The following is a 16,483-nucleotide window of genomic DNA, read 5'->3' as shown; positions in this document are numbered from 1 at the left end:
TCCTGAAGATTAATGTCACTGAAGTATGGGCTTGTAAGGTGACTCAGTCTTGCATCCCACTTCCCCTCCCCATCTGTGAGTGTATGTGTGTTAACAAACAAAAGGTTGCTTCTTCTGAGTGAGACAGAGGGCTGTTTCAGATGCCTATATTCCTATTTATATTGGAGAAACTTCTAATCTACATGAATTAAAGTTTTATCCCCCCACCCTTATTGTTTTGCTTAGCTGTGCTCTCTAGAGGAGAAAGAGCACCAGTGGAAGACGAGAAATTGAAATTAGCAATTCATACCACCTTCCCAATGCCTTGCTTTAAGATTTTTATTTTGTTAAAAACATCTTTAAAACTGTTAAAAACCAATGAAGGTCTTGTGTTCTTCCTAGCAAAACAGAACAGTTGTGAACAAATAATATGTTCAGGAAGAAAGGCCGCTTGATAAGCTCAACAAAGTATGTTCCTCTTCCACACAGACACACACACACACTCAGGAAATCATAGGGTTTGGAGGCACTGGAGGATGAAGACAGACATTTTGAGAGTGATGCCAGCAGGTATTCATGACCATGGCTACAAATGGCACTGAGACAAAACCGAGGGTTGATTTGTTTTTATGAGTGTGTTCGAAGCCTGAAGAGCACCCACATATGAACCAGCATTCACACATTACAGGTGAAACTCAGAAAATTAGAATATCGTGCAAAAGTCCATTAATTTCAGTAATGCAAATTAAAAGGTGAAACTGATATATGAGACAGACGCATTACATGCAAAGCGAGATAAGTCAAGCCTTAATTTGTTATAATTGTGATGATCATGGCATACAGCTCATGAAAACCCCAAATCCACAATCTCAGAAAATTAGAATATTACATGGAACCAAGAAGACAAGGATTGAAGAATAGAACAATATTGGACCTCTGAAAAGTATAAGCATGCATATGTATTCAGTACTTGGTTTGGGCCCCTTTTGCAGCAATTACTGCCTCAATGCGGCGTGGCATGGATGCTATCAGCCTCTGGCACTGATGAGGTGTTATGGAAGACCAGGATGCTTCATTAGCGGCCTTCAGCTCTTCTGCATTGTTTGGTCTCATGTCTCTCATCCTTCTCTTGGCAATGCCCCATAGATTCTCTATGGGGTCAGGTCAGGCGGGTTTGCTGGCCAATCAAGCACAGTACACTGTATACTTTTCAGAGGTCCGATATTGTTCTATTCTTCAATCCTTGTCTTCTTGGTTCCATGTAATATTCTAATTTTCTGAGATTGTGGATTTGGGGTTTTCATGAGCTGTACGCCATGATCATCACAATTATAACAAATTAAGGCTTGACTTATCTCGCTTTGCATGTAATGCGTCTGTCTCATATATCAGTTTCACCTTTTAATTTTCATTACTGAAATTAATGGACTTTTGCACGATATTCTAATTTTCCGAGTTTCACCTGTACATGGCAATACACCCAGGTCTGCCCACTGGGAAGTGCAGCCAGCCAACCCCCACTCCTAACGAGCATGCCTGCATGATTATGTTCCGTAGCCACACATTAATGGATAAGACATCCATCAGAATATCTATCCTAATATTTTTAATTCTGACTGTTAAGGGCTCTCCAGACTCCAGGGTCTTCCTCACCCCTATTAAATGGACATGCCAGGGACCAGACCTTCTGCTACAGTCCTCATAGGGAACATAGGAAGCTGCCATATACTGAGTCAGACCATTGGTCTATCTAGCTGAGTATTGTCTTCACAGACTGGCAGCGGCTTCTCCAAGGTTGCAGGCAGGAGTCTCTCTCAGCCTTGTCTTGGAGATGCTGCCAGGGAGGGAACTTGAAACCTTCTGCTCTTCCCAGAGCGGCTCCATCCCCTGAGGCGAATATCTTAACAGTGCTCACACTTCTAGTCTCCCTTCCATATTACATTATTAAGTTCACTCGCAATAAAATCTCCAGCGTACACTCAAAAGAATGTGTGCTGATGTGTGAAGCACTGCAGGGGTGTTTGGTTTTTTTATATACACAGGACACAAAAAGCACCTTTGAGCCCTTTGCATAATACTTAGGCACATTTTGGAACATCTGATACGAGGCAGGGTGCATTCAAGAACTTTCTTAAAACAGGTAAAGGACATTCTGATCTATGCCGGTTTTCAAATCACAGTTGCCAAGCCAGAGAAATGTGCCTAGTAGAGAGTGCTTTTGGTCTCATGTGTGAAAACGCGACGACCATCTCTCTGTTCTGTTGTTATCTATCTTTTCCCCACCTCCTCTGCTTAAAAGGAGCCTGGACTCCTCACTTTCCGGTAGCGAGCTGTCTGTGGTACTGATCTCTGATGCGCTCCTCCCCACAGCCAGGCAAAAGACAGAGCAGGGCTAGGCACTGGAGAGTGCCTGGGAGAAAGGAAGCCCTTGAGCACATAGATGGAGTGGATCAGGCTTTCCCACTGAGTGTCCTGCCGGTTTACAAAACTGGAGTGCAGTTGGGATGCTAGTCCATGGCACTGCTGATTCCAAAGAGGCCGCTGGCCACGGCTTTCCTCGTTGGAGGCGAAGAGTAGGGAAGAGAGGGACCAGTTGGGGCTGGGATTGAATTACTCATCATTGGGTTGTGTTCCTACCTGTAGATCATTACCACCTTTCAAGTCAGCAACATCCGGGACAGTGTCCTCCAACAGCAGAAAGTCGGAAGGTTGTGCATCCGACAAAGACGCTCTGGTGGACAGGCGGGCGAGCGACAGATGAGAACAGCGGACTGGCTTTTGGTTTTTTTTCACTCTCCTGACTGGGCATGAGAAGACAACCATGAAGGTCACGCTGAATGTCGTCGCCTTGCTGGCCGCCCTGGTTGGCATTTTGAGCTTCGTTTTCTTGGTGGCCGCCATCAGCACAGATTTTTGGTATCTCATCGATGCTTCGGAGCTGGAGAAGACCAGCAACCGCACAGAAAGCATGAGTTCCCACTCAGGGCTATGGCGGACCTGCCAAGGTGAGTCACCTGAGACGTCCTCTAAGGCTTCCGTTTCAAAATGCCAGCTCGGCGTCCCAGAAAGGGCATTTTCCATTTCTTTTAGTGGGCTGGCTGGGCAGAATAAGAACAAGGACATATGGGCAGCCCTGCTGGATCGGGCCCAAAGCCTGTTTCCCACAGTGGCCCACCAGATGCCTCTGAGAAGCCCACAGGCAAGAGGTGAGGGCATGGCCTCTCTCTTGCTGTTGCCTGATTTCCACAAGGTGGGTAAGTGGTTGTGATGGCTTTTTGCCGTGAAAGAGTAAGCAAGCTTCTGGTCCATATGAGGGAGCACAAACATTTCCTTTGGCATGGGCATAGGCACTTTCTCATGTACACTTACAAGCCTCTTGGTCTTAAGCTGGTCATAGATTGGCATAAAGGAATGGAACTGAGCGTACAAACCTCCTACTTGTTGCTCTGTTAAATAGGAACATAGGAAGCTGCCTTCTACTGAGTCTACACAGACTGGCAGCGGCTTCTCCAAGGTTGCAGGCAGGAGTTTCTCCCAACCTTGTCTTGGAGATGCTGAAGGAGTAATGACAAAGAGAGTGCCTGTGAGCATGTCAAAAGTGCTCTCCCTTCACTGATGACAGTCAGCCCCTATGCTTTGGGGAGTTGGACCAAAGAGCATGGCCTCCAAACCAACACTGAGACATTAATTCTTGGGAAATTTTGAAATCTGTTGACATGCCCATGTCAAACATTTATTTATAGACTTATTTGTGCATTGATACTTTGAGAAGGAATTCAGAGTGACATTTCGGTCTCACAACAACCCCTTGAGAGGCTTGCAAGCCCAAGAGGCAGGGATGGGCATAGAGGTGCCCAGAAACCTTCCTAGCAGACCAGACAGAGGACCACTCCCCATATCCATGGCCAATATGACTGTTCTTGAGTGCACAGAAGGACTGCAGATGCTCAGAGGCATCACAAACCCATAAAGACACTTTACAGAGTCACAATAAGCAAAGCACCGGTCTCTGCCCTTAGGAGCTTACAAACACAGCTTATGATGACTGTTGTTCTTATTATCATTGGTCACTCTCACTCATTGACATGGGTGTCCAGGCAATAACAAACAAGGCTGTAATAAATGTCTTCCATTCAATCCCCCCCTCTCTCCCCCCCCTTCTCCTTCCAGTTAAAAACGGCTGCAGGTCTTTGGCAAATCCCTTTGGGTTTGAGAGAGCAAACATCACCACTTCACATGAGCACCTACTAAGTGAGTAATTTATTAAGTGGGTAATCCTTCCAGTGGTTGTTGTTGGAGTCTACCTTATGTTGCTTTATGACTGGGAGCCCTTCTGGGGCAGGGAACCATATTTATATATTATTTTGCCCCAAGGGGACCACTTTGAGAACTTTTGTTGAAAAGCTGTGAATAACTACTACTAGTAATTTCTAGGTTATATTTTCATCCAGTAATTATGAGACCCCCTTCAGGTCCTGTGTTCGGTGCTACTGAGCAGAAGAACATAGAAAGCTGCCATATACTGAGTCAGACCATTGGCCCATTTAGCTCAGTATTGTCTACCCAGACTGGCAGCAGTTTCTCCAAGGTTGAAGGCAGGAGTCTCTCTCTGCCCTGTCTTGGAGATCCTGCCAGGGAGGGAACTTGGAACCTTCTAATGCTCTTCCCAGAGCGGCTCCATCCCACTAAGGGGAATATTTTCCAGTGTTCACACATTTAGTCTCCCATTCAAATGCAAACCAGGGTGGACCTTGCTTAGCAGAGGGGACAATTCATGCTCGCTACCACAAGACCAGCTTTCCTTCCAATTTAAAATAGAGGCATCCAATATAAGTTATATTTCTTCTTTCCTTCAGCGTTTAAAAAAACACAACCACCACCAAACAATTTCCATCATCCTTTGGAAGAGTATTTGGTATTGTAAGTGAGGAATAGTGCAGGTGGTGACAGGGACCAGTGTGTGTAGCAGTGATTCTCACTCTTATGCATGCCACAATTAAAGCTTTTAAAGTACAAAATGTACCTTCAGTTTTAATTCAGAAAATAAATAGGTTTCAGCTGCCATCACCTTGGGAAACAGCGATTCATAAATAGGAATGCTTTGCAATATAACAGTTATTTTCAAGTAATCCAAGATTCGCCCGAGGATTTTGGTAGCTGGATTGTAAAGGAACTCTTGGACCGGGAAAGAGGTCTCTCCCAGTGAATGTGCATTCTGCATTCAAAATATGAAATTGCACCACAAAGGTAATTTGGATTCTGTGCCCAGAAGGAAACTCTGTTTGCACAGTCTTCTACGTCTTGCATATTGAGCATCTGTTCACAATCATCCCCTCTTTCCCCAAATAGGGTGTGCAGATGGCGTGGGGTGGGAAAAGGTTAAAATGGAAATGCTTTCAAGGTGTTTCAAAAGCAAAGAGATTGGGAGTCCTCTGGAGAGGAGAGCTGGTCTGGTGGTGGCAAGCATGACTTGTCCCTTTAGCTAAGCAGGGTCCATCCTGGTTGCATACGAATAGGAGACTTGATTTGTGAGCACTGTAAGATATTCCCCCTTATGGGGATGGATCCGCTCTGGGAAGAGCAGAAGGGTCCAAGTTCCCTTCCTGGCAGCATCTCCAAGCGAGGGCTGAGAGAGACTCCTGCCTGCAACCTTGGAGAAGCTGCTGCCAACCTGTGAAGACAATACTGAGCTAGATGGACCTATGGTCTGACTCAGTTGATGGCAGTGTAGCCAATCATGTGGTCAGGTGGGAAGGAGAACTGTGCAGGGCACCAAAGCTTCATACCTTCACACCCACAAGAAGCCCCTTAATCACGCATGCATCCTGCCTCCCTAAGGCGGCCAACCAGATGCCTTTGGGAAGTCAACAAAGCAGGGCACAAAGGCAGGGCCCCAACCTCCCCGGTTGTAAGCCCACGACCAACATGCACTCAGAAGGTAGACTGCCTTGGGAACTGGAGGTTCCATTTAGCCATCGCCACTGAGAGGCGTATCCGCTGTGAATGTGCCTTTTTTTTGGAGCCGATCTAAGTGAGTGACCATCTGTGCTCACATCTCATGACAGCAAAATTCCGTACATTAATTACGCACGGTACAAAGAGGCCTGTCCTAAAGCGAAAGTCAGCCCATTTCATTGAGATACCTGAAAATCTGGTATTATGGAGAAAAACACCCACCTCTAGGCGATCTGCTTGTCGTCGTCTCTCTCCCCCTCCCGCCCCCGCCCCATTAAAGAGCCTCAGTTAGCCATCCTCTTAAGGAAAGTGGTCCAGGGGAAGATGGTGCAGGCTTTCTTAATGATGTGGAAATAGGGCCTGAAAAGTAGCTGTGGTCCTTCAGTTCACAATTCACTTCTGAAACGATACTCAAGGAACCACCCACGCCTGAATTAGACTGGCGCAATAAGGTGGAATTCATTCACGATTAAATTTCCCAAAGCGGTCGCTTTTTATTTGTCATCCCTGCCACGCACACTTCCATCATTACGGGATGCACAGATTCTCATCCGCCAGGTTGGTGGGAAGAAATCACAGCAGAGCCTCTGAGTCAGGGTCAATCGCACCAATGTCCCAAGGAAAGTGTCTCTCTCTCTCGGTTTGGCGAATAAGTGTAATGACAGAATGGCGTGCATGATTAAGAACTGAGTTGGGATCATTGATTGGTTGTCATAGCAGCATGGAAAGGCGAGGAGGGGAGACGGGTTTTCAAAAGTACTGGCAATTTATACTGAAGAGGACTGTAGAGGATTCTTTTTGTGGAATCCAAAATCCAGCTATTAGCTCAGAATGCCAAACCTCTTAGCTTTCTGGGTTGCTGCCTGTTGCTTTTTCTCTCTCTTTTAAAGCAACTTTCTAGACCTCATGAGCAAAACCCAGAACCTATCTTACCAAAAGCTTAGGGTGGAACTACATTTTCTAAAGAACAAGGGACAGTTGCCAAACATGTCCGTTTGCATTTATAAATTTATTTATTACATATACTCTTATCCAGCTCTGAACGTCGAGGAATTTCCCTCTGGAGGGAAAAGTCTAGGACTTAGACTGTATTGTTAGTTGCCAGGAACAGAAGAGATTGCCATATATATCTTCACCTTTCCCTAAAGTACCATGCCCTTTATGGACTTGGAGAAGGAGAGCTGGTCTTCTGGCAGCAAGCATGAATTGTCCCCTTTGCTAAGCAGGGTCTACCCTGGTTTGAATTTGAATGGTAGATGACATGTGTGAGTATTGTAAAATGTTCACCATAGGGGATGGGGCCACTCTGGGAAAAGTGCCTGCATGCTTGTATGTGGAAGGTTCCATGTTTCCTCCTTGGTATCTCCCGACCAATGGTCGGACTCAGTATATGGCAGGTTCCTATGTTCCTGTGACTACACTGTTAGTCTCTTTGGGGGCAAATCTTGGCTGAAAAGCAGGGTGTCATTAAAAATAAACAAAACCACTAAAATGAAACCTCAAAACCCCAGGGTGGGCTGGTTGCACAGTCCGTGCCAGAAGCATGTGTATATACTGATTCTACAGGAGCACAGAAAAGCTGCAGAAGTTGGGACTGGCTACATAATTCCATGCCCTGAGAATCTCAGTTTCTGCGTTAAAAATAAATAAATAAATAAATAAATAAAAATAAAGCAAGTTTCTAGCCCTTTTGATCACAATAAGATGCAAAATGCAATACGCAAGACAATGTGAGGAAAGCCACAAAGGTTTGCAGCTTGCACAGATTCAATGTGGCGTAAGAGGAGAGAAATGTTTCCCCCTCTTTCATAACACACTAGAACCAGGGGTCATCCAATGAAATGGATTGCCAAGAAATTTAGGACCAACCAAGGGAAGTACTTTTTCACGCAATACATAATCAACTTGTGGAATTCTCCACCACAGGATGTGGTGACAAGCCAACAACCTGGATGGCTTGAAGAAGGGTTTGGAGAACTTCATAGAGGAAAGGTCTATCAACGGCTACTAGTCAAGTGGCTATAGGCCACCTCCAGCCTCAGAGGCAAGATCCCGCTAAATACCAGTTGCAGGAGAGCAACAGCAGGAGAGAGAGGGCATGCACAGACCTCTTGCCTGTGGGCTCCCCAGAGGCATCTAGTGGGCCACTGTGTGAAGCAGGGATGCTGGAATAGCTAGGCCTTGGGCCTGATCCACTAGAGTTGTTCTTAAGTCCCCACCATACACTGAGCAGCCCTGCCACACTGCAGCAGCTGTTCAGTGTTATTTGGGAACTGAAGCTTGTAGTTTCACCTGGCTGGCTGTCGGCCGTTACTCCAAGAGGAGCGAAAAAGCCCAGATCCTTTGTGGCCGAAGACAAAGCCGCTGTAACAAAGCCGTGTCGGGAAGCACCCAGCAACCCTTTGTTTATGCAGCTGGCAGGCAGATAGCCCCGCTTGCAGGGTCAGCAAAGACAAACCGAAAACCCATTTCGCAGGAGGAAAACAAGCGATAAAGCCCAGCTCTGCCCAAGACTGCTAGGAGGCCGCCGAGAACGCCAAGGAATTTTGAGTTATCCATTAGCCCGCTGCATAAACATGGAGGGGCCCTTCAGTAAAGGACAAACCACAAACACCATGCCTGAGCTATCCATGGGAAATACGTCTCATCCCAAACCGTGTGGATTAAACGCAGACCTCAGCTCCCACTTACTGGGACCAAGGATTCCGGCCACAATGTTATTACTACCCCAGGGCTGAATGACACATTCTGTGAAAGATCTGTGATTATCTTTCCGGATTTATTTTAGTTTATTTTCCCCTTTTGTTGTCTGAAAGCAGCTGTCTGGTGGGTTGATATGTATTTTATTCTACTTATTTATTTATCTATCACATTTCCATACTGCCTGATATAGACACCTCTCTAGGTGGTGTCAAGTCAAGTCGAGTGGGCCGTCAAGTTGATTTCGACTCCCAGCACCCACAGATCTGTGGTGTACAAAGTTAAAAGGCACCGCGGATAACAAACAATATAAAAACTGTTAAAATGCACGAAGCAAGTAAGAGCCAAGCTCAGAAGATAAAAAATATAATTAAGAAGTTAAGATTTCATTTAAAAGCCTGGGAAAACAGGGACGTCTTCAGGGTCTTCCTAAGAGCAAACCGAGAAGGAGATGCTCTTATTTCAGCAGGGGGCACGTTCCAAAGCCCTGGGGCAGCCACAGAGGAAGCCCCGTCCCGAGTCGCCACCAAACGAGCGGTGGCAACCGTAACTGGAGATCGTAAAAGGTGACAGGGTTCATGACAGAGAAGGGGGTCTCAAGTTCTTATTAGTAGTGTGTCTTGGGGGAGGGGGCTGAATATTTCCCCACTCCACTGGTTCCCCGATAGAAACTGCTCCTCCCTGCCAAGCTGTGAGTGGCTGCATGGGAAAAAACCAGATAGGTATCATGCCTGCCTATGCTTTACATATAGAAGGACCCAGGAACATTCTCCAGAATAGCCTCCCAAGTAAGGCTGGCTCACCTGGTGTCGTCACTTTATTCTTTTAGACATCGTGTGAAGACTTTTCCGTCCATTCAGAACGCTTTTAAAATTGATTTTTGTTAAAAAGAGAAGTGGGTGTTTTTACTGTTGTGTTGTTGTGAGCTGCCCAGAGAACATCTTGTTAATATGGGGCGGCTAACAAATAAAGATGATGATGATGATGATAATGATGATGATGATGATGATGATGATGATGATGATGATGATGGAGGAAGCGGAACATTCCGCAGGGCCTTGAATAGCCTCACAATAGCCTGGCCCTCATATTTTCCTCTCCCTATCGCTCTGGGCTTTGGGCTCCAGCTTTGGGCACAAGCTCCTGAGGACCAGAACCTTCAGTCTTGCCTCTGACGAAGCGGGTTCTAGACTGCAAAACCAGATGCCACAGTCAGTTCTTTGGTCCTGAAGGTGCAGTCAGAAAAACGATGTGTGTGTGTGTGTGTGTGTGTGTGTGTGTGTGTGTGTGGGCTCCCCCCGCCAAAAAACCAGCCTACGACGGATGGTGTTTATTTCTCTCCAGACATGCACGGAGCTTTTGTGATCCTGCTTCCGCTCAGCCTCATCCTGATCGTCTTTGCGGGAATGACCGGATTCATCAGCATCCTGGCTGGGGCTTATTTCCTCATCGTGTTCACTGGCTTCTTCTTCCTTTTTGGAGGTACACAATACAGCTGTGAATGTGGGTTGTATCCTGTGGGGCTTCAGCCATCCCTGCTCCTGACATCTTCTGGGCTCATGCCCACCCCCTCTATGGCAGCTCCTTGTGATGACCCAAACGGGGGTGGGCGGGTGCACCCAGTACCCAGAAGGTAGGGTTGCCATCTTCTGGTTTTCCACATCCGGGTGCCTAAATGGCATAGTATGTAAATGGGCTCGACAATAATTTCTGAGCAGAATCGCGACTGCCCCTTTTGCTCCATATCTCCGCTTCTCCAAAGGCGGCTTCTGGTTCTTTGAACCCATCCTCCCAGTTATAGTTTCGGCCCCGCTTCTTCTGGTCACGTCCCTTCTGTCCACAAGTTTTGCGAGTCCACTTCAAGTCCTAGGGGTAGGGTTGCCATATCCAAGCCCCCCGAAATCCGGGCGGCCGAATTGGCATGTTATGCAAAGTATGTGGCAACTAATTTGCATTTATTTATTTATTTATTTATTTATTGGGCCGATTTGTATGCTTTCCCCTCCTTCTCTGCCCTCCCATGTGATCGGATCCAGAGTAAAATCCGGGCAATCCGGGCAGTACATTTGAAATGTGTGTAAATCCGGGTGGAATTTAGCAGCCAAAATCCGGGAGCGACCCTAAATTTCGGGGGACATGGCAAGGCCATGGGGAACAGCCCTCAGAGAACGCCGGGCTCCAGACTCAACAGCGCTCTGTGTTTTTTCTTTAGCTCTCATCACGTTGGCCGGCGTCAGCCTCTACATCGCCCACTCTGCCCTAGCATTCAGGGAAGCCACCTTCATCCTGGGGAAAGGAAGCGTCCTGGAACGCCTTGACATCCAGTTTGGCTGGTCGTTGGCGTTGGCCTGGCTCTCTTTTGTGGCGGAGGTGCTGACTGGGCTGGCGTTTCTCCTGGCTGCCCGGATCTTGGACCGTCTGCGGCGTCAGGATTGCTCGATATGATGGGAGTTCAGTAATGCAGCCCGTACATTGGGGACCTCTTTGGCTAAAAGGTTTCGACACTTGCGTCCCAACTCTTTCGTCCCTGCTATTACCCTTCACAGTGTCTGCTTTCCTTCCAAGTCCTTTTTCTTTCATGGGGTCGGGTTGCTGCTAAGATGACAGGCCTTTTGGGGCAAGGAGTCCGAGCAATGACATCTTAGCACCAGTCTTCCCCCGAACAGGGATTCCCAGGTGTTGTGGACTACAACTCCCATCACCTCCAAGCCGAAGCCATTGCAGCGGGGGAATTCAGGGAGTTGTAGTCCACAACATCTGGCTTAGCCCACATGGGAAAATTAAATTCTGCCCCCAGAAATCCTAAAAGCTGCATTCGGCAGAAAAGGCAGATTTTAGGATTTCGGACCCGCTGCCTCGAGGGAAGGAGCAGAGGTGCCCACTCCCCTTTCAAAAGAAAGACGTATGTCAGTAAGAGGGTGGTCTTGATTGGCAATACAGATCCGGCATCCCCATCATGCAAATGGGAATGCAGATCTGCTTACTTTCTCCATCCACCCACCTCCACTTCCCCCACACATCCACACTGGGGAGGGGTCATTTGAAAACAGCCTATACATGCATAAACCAATATTGCTTTGGTCAGTCCCTTGGAGCGGGGGAGTGAGACCATACAAATTTGGGCGACACATCTAGGCTTTGATGTATGTGGTTCAACTGTGGCTAGTCTGTCCCTGTCTGGATCTGTGAGATGGTGGAGATGGGGCTTATATGAGGAGGAGAAAAGGCTGGAGGGTTTATGTTTCTCCTTACTCCATGGGCCAGATTGGGCTATAAGCAGAGGCGTTCTTACCCCTGGACTTCGGGGCTGAAGTCCAGGGCCCCCACACCTCCTGCTCTCCCCACAATCCTTTTTTGTCTGTCCTGGGTGGGGTGGTTTGTGCCCTCAAGAACCAACGTGTTAAAAAAGCCAGCATAGCATAGTGATTAGAGTGTTGGACTAGGACCGGGAAGACCTGAGTTTGAATCCCCATTCAACCATGAAACTCACTGGGTGACTCTGGGCCAGTCATGTAGCTCTCAGCCTAACCTACCTCACAGGGTTGTTGTGAGGATAAAAATAAGCAAGTACATCACTCTGCGCTCCTTGGAGGAAGAGCAGGATATAACTGTTTTAACAAAAGAGTAAAACTTAACTGCAGTAGCAGGGGGCTCCAAAGGCTTTTAGGTCCAGGCTCCAAAATTACCTAGGTGCACCTCTAGCTATAAATATTGCCTGAACCAACCCAATGAGGGTTGGATAATTTTCACAGAGAGGGGCAGGAGAGGACTTGGTCTTAAACAAACCACCTCCCACAAAACGTGCATGGGCTATGGAGAAGTCCTGTAGCAGAATTGTGGCTTTGCTGTGAATCCTCCGGTTTCAGCACCAGAAAGAATTTTGAAGGAAAACTCTGTGGTCTCTGCTGACATCGCGTGGCTGGAACAGGAAACTGAACAGACTACAACAGTCAAGGGGAAAAAAATGGGAAATAACCTCAAAAGAATGGAATCGTAGCTGAGGCAATAATGGAGTTGGCCTCTAGCTTGGATGGCTTTAAAAGGGGCTTAGACAAATTTGTGGTACAGTGGGGAAATGACTTGATTATTAAGCCAGAGGTTGCTGGTTCGAATCCCTGCTGGTATGTCTCCCAGACTATGGGAAACTCCGATATCGGGCAGCAGCGATATAGGAAGATGCTGAAAGGCATCATCTCCTACTATGTGGGAGGAGGCCATGGTCATCCCCTCCTGTATTCTACCAAAGACAACCACAGGGCTCTGTGGGTGCCAGGAGTTGACACTGACTTGACAACACACTTTACTTTTACCTTTAGACAGATTTATGGAGGGCAGGTCTATCGATGGCCACCCCCAACTTTAAAAGGGTTTTTTTTGGTCTAAGCTTTAAAAGCGGCTTAGACAAGTTTATGGAGGACTCGTCGATCAATAGGCCACCTCCAGCCTCAGAGGCAAGATGCCTCTGAATACCAGTTGCAGGGAAGCAGTAGCAGGAGAGGGGGGCATGCCCTCAGCTCCTGCCTGTGGGCTTCTCAGAAGCATCTGTTGGCCACTGTGGGAAACAGGAGGCTGGACTAGATGGGCCTCCTTGGGCCTGATCCAGCAGTGCTCTTCTTATGTTCTTATCATTGCCGAATGGGGGCGAGGGGTGTAGTGGTTAGATGGCCAGTCCTGGTTATAGTTTAGTTTCCTGTTTCTTTGGGTCTCTTTGTTGCCAGAAAACAAGTGGTAAACTTAACTTATTTTTAAGAGTGAGTCGGACCCTGGATTATTTTCTGGGACCCAGCGAGTCTAAGGGACTCTCCTTCAGTGTTCCTGGTAACAGAGAATCCCCGATGCTGTTGAGTACAACTCCCAGCATCCTCAGTTGCCATGGTATTTGGCAGGGGATGCTGGGAGTTGTAGCCACAGCAACTGGGATTGGCCCAAATGGATGTGGCTAGCGTCCCTCTGGTCTATCTGCCACTGGGGGAGGGGGGGAGAAGTGAGAAGCACTGCTCCCTCCCTGCAGGCACCTTGTGGCCACGGGGTAAGGGGAAAAGAGTTCCCCCCCCCCCCCGGAGGTTTGGTGGGGTGGGCGTGGGGTGGCTGCCAAGGCCCCCCGGCATTTGGAGCCCCCCCGGACCTTGGAGGACCGGACCGGGTCCCCAAGGTCCGGTGGTTTGTGTGCCTCTGTCTGTGAGTCTGTATGCTTGCCTGCTACAAAGCTGGTCTATAAAGAACCCATTGACATGCGAATCACTGCCTCCCCAGCCCCCTGACCCCTGACCCCCACACCCCTTCACGTCTAAAGGTAAGGTTAACCCTTCACTTTCTGTCTAGGAACAATTCAACTAGCATAGCATTGCTATCCCAACCAATGGAAGTTGTGGCTGGGGACATTTGGGGAAGAGAAAGACCTCAGTGATAGAGCTCGCACTATCCCAGAAGTCTACATGGGAACAGAGGAAGCTGCCTTCTACTGAGTCAGACCCTTGGTCCCTCTAGCTCAGTATTGTCTACCCAGACTGGCAGCGACTTCTCCAAGGTTGCAGGCAGGAGTCTCTCCCAGCCTTATCTTGGAGAGGCTGCTAGAGAGGGGACTTGGAACCTTCTGCATACAAGCAGGCAGGTGCTTTTCTCAGGAGCAGCCCCATCCTCTTAGGTAGCCTGCTCAACTTTGCCCCCCGCCCCCATCTGTTTTTGGACTACAACTCCCATAATTCCCAGTCACAGTGACCAATAGCCAGGGAGTATGGGAGTTGTAGGCCAACATCTGCAGAAGGGCTGAAGCTGAGCAGCCCTGCCCTAAAGGGAATGCCTTACAGGGCTCACTCCTGTAGTCTCCCTTTCAAATGCAAGGAAGTGTGGACCCTGCTTAGCAAAAGGGACAATTCATGCTTGCTACCACAAGACCAGCTCTCTGTGACTGAATCCTAGAGGCCCCTCGGGGGATTTCGATTCGTTTCGTCCCATTCCAATGCAAACCAAGGCAGACCCTGCTTAGCAAAGGGGACCATTCATGCTTGCTACCACAAGACCAGCTCTCCTACCTTACAGGGTCAATTTTGGAGAGCTCTCCTACCTTGACAGGGTCAATTTTGGAGAGAAGAGGAGAATTAAGCTTGCCATATCTGTCAACCATGGATGGTGCCTGGACATGATAGGAAGTTTTTTCCAGTGGAATGTTGGTTCTGTTTTTAATTATTTCCCCCTCTTTTGTTTTAGCATGGGGGTGCGGTGGGGTGGGGGGGGGATTGTTAAAAATCAATGCCAAGCCGGGCTTTCAGCATAATGATCTTTCAGTGTCCGTAGCTGCCCTTTCTCCAAAGCTCATCATCTTCCAGGCAGTGACCGCAACTTTGGGACGCCCATCTGGTTGCGGAAGTATTACTTTGCTTTCCCCGAGCCTCCTTGCCTCCTCCGACATTTAAAAGGTAATATTGTCTTGTGCAGACAGAGGGTGCAGAGAAAATCAATGTCTCTGCACTGCGACATGGTGGTTACATCTTCCTGAGCACTTTGGCACTGGCTGTGTCAGCCCAGTGGGCAGGCGTTTGTCGAATCATCCTTTTATGGCCACGACCGTCGCTTGGCTTGTATCGTACGGAGGTGAAACTTAATTCTGAGAAGAGAAATGCATCAGGAAAATCTTTGAGGCCTGCCGGGGGGGGGGGGCTGTTTTGTCTCACAAAACCTGCCGTTTCACATGCGGGTGAGGCTGAAGCCCTGTTCACACATGATGTTGTGTGCGCGCGCACACAAGCTGTGTACAGTGGCTGGCTTCCAGTTCCAGACTAATGCGGCAAGGGCAAGGATGTTGCGCTAGCAAATTCCGCTAGGACAGCCAGTGTGGTGTAGTGGTTAGAGTGTGGGGCTGGGAGAAAAGGAGACCCGAGTTCGAATCCCTGTTCAGCCACGAACCTCACTGGGTGACTCTGGGGCCAGTCACGTCTCTCTCAGCCTGACCTACCTCACAGGGATGTTGTGGGGATAAACATAACCGTGGGCGCTGCTTTGGGTTTCTCGGACGTAGATGTAAAAATCATAGAATAAAAGGAAGTTGGACGCTTGGGTTCCAGATGAGTGTTGTGCCATTGTAATCGAGTGTGCTTGCTTACATGCCTCCTGTTGTGAACTTTCTTGGTCCATATATGTCACAGCTATATAACTGTATAACTTCTTAATTGATTGATTGATTGATTGATTCTGCATAGGAGCAACGTAGTATGGACAAAGGCCAATGATGTCATCAGGAAAACAAGGGGGACTCAAGACCAGAGTCCTCTTCTAATTTTTTCCATCTGTGTGTGGAATGAGTTTTTTTCCAGGTGTCGGTATCAAGGCAGTGCGCGTGCACCTGCATTCAGAGGGGGGCCTTCCCCATTCAATCTGAGCGGGATCTTCAATTAATGGAGCGGACATAAAACAACTTGTGTGCACGCCTTAAAGGGACCACGGCTCAAGACTGGTTTGTAATTAATATGGGGAAAGTAGGTAAATGCCAGGTGTCCAGGATATGCCTGAGTAATAAATCTGGTTTTTAAAGATTTTTTCCGAGTCAGAATGTGGCCAGTTTATTTTTTAATTATTTCATTTAATACATTTCTATACCGCCCCAAACGCAAGTTCTCTGGGCGGTTTACAAAACAATGAAAACAGCCAATAAAAGATTAAAACATTTCAACCATTAAAATTAAAAATGTTAAAACTATTAAAACACAATTAAAACCTAATTAAAATGAATTAAAAGCCTGGGTGAACAACTGCATCTTGACTGCCCTTTAAAAAGTTGTCAGAGATGAGGAGGCTCTTATTTCAGCAGGAAGTGTGTTCCAAAGCCTTCGGGGCAGCAATGGAGAAGGCCCGT

The 16,483-nt window shown here is 47.7% G+C and overlaps 1 protein-coding gene across 1 annotated transcript in view; it reads left to right on the top strand.

The window, feature by feature from the left end:
- The window catches only part of TMEM114 (transmembrane protein 114), a 21,625-nt gene extending 5,142 nt beyond the window's left edge, over positions 1-16,483 (top strand). Inside the window, exons 2-5 of the mRNA XM_053276938.1 lie at positions 2,623-2,984; positions 4,150-4,230; positions 9,979-10,116; positions 10,847-16,483. Coding sequence (XP_053132913.1) covers positions 2,801-2,984; positions 4,150-4,230; positions 9,979-10,116; positions 10,847-11,079 — 636 coding nt within the window. The 5' untranslated portion in view covers positions 2,623-2,800 and the 3' untranslated portion in view covers positions 11,080-16,483. The remainder of the gene's footprint in view (positions 1-2,622; positions 2,985-4,149; positions 4,231-9,978; positions 10,117-10,846) is intronic.

This window comes from Hemicordylus capensis, chromosome 13 (assembly GCF_027244095.1).
Source record: "Hemicordylus capensis ecotype Gifberg chromosome 13, rHemCap1.1.pri, whole genome shotgun sequence".
Lineage (NCBI taxonomy): Eukaryota > Metazoa > Chordata > Lepidosauria > Squamata > Cordylidae > Hemicordylus > Hemicordylus capensis.
This window is presented reverse-complemented; position numbering and strand designations above follow the sequence as displayed.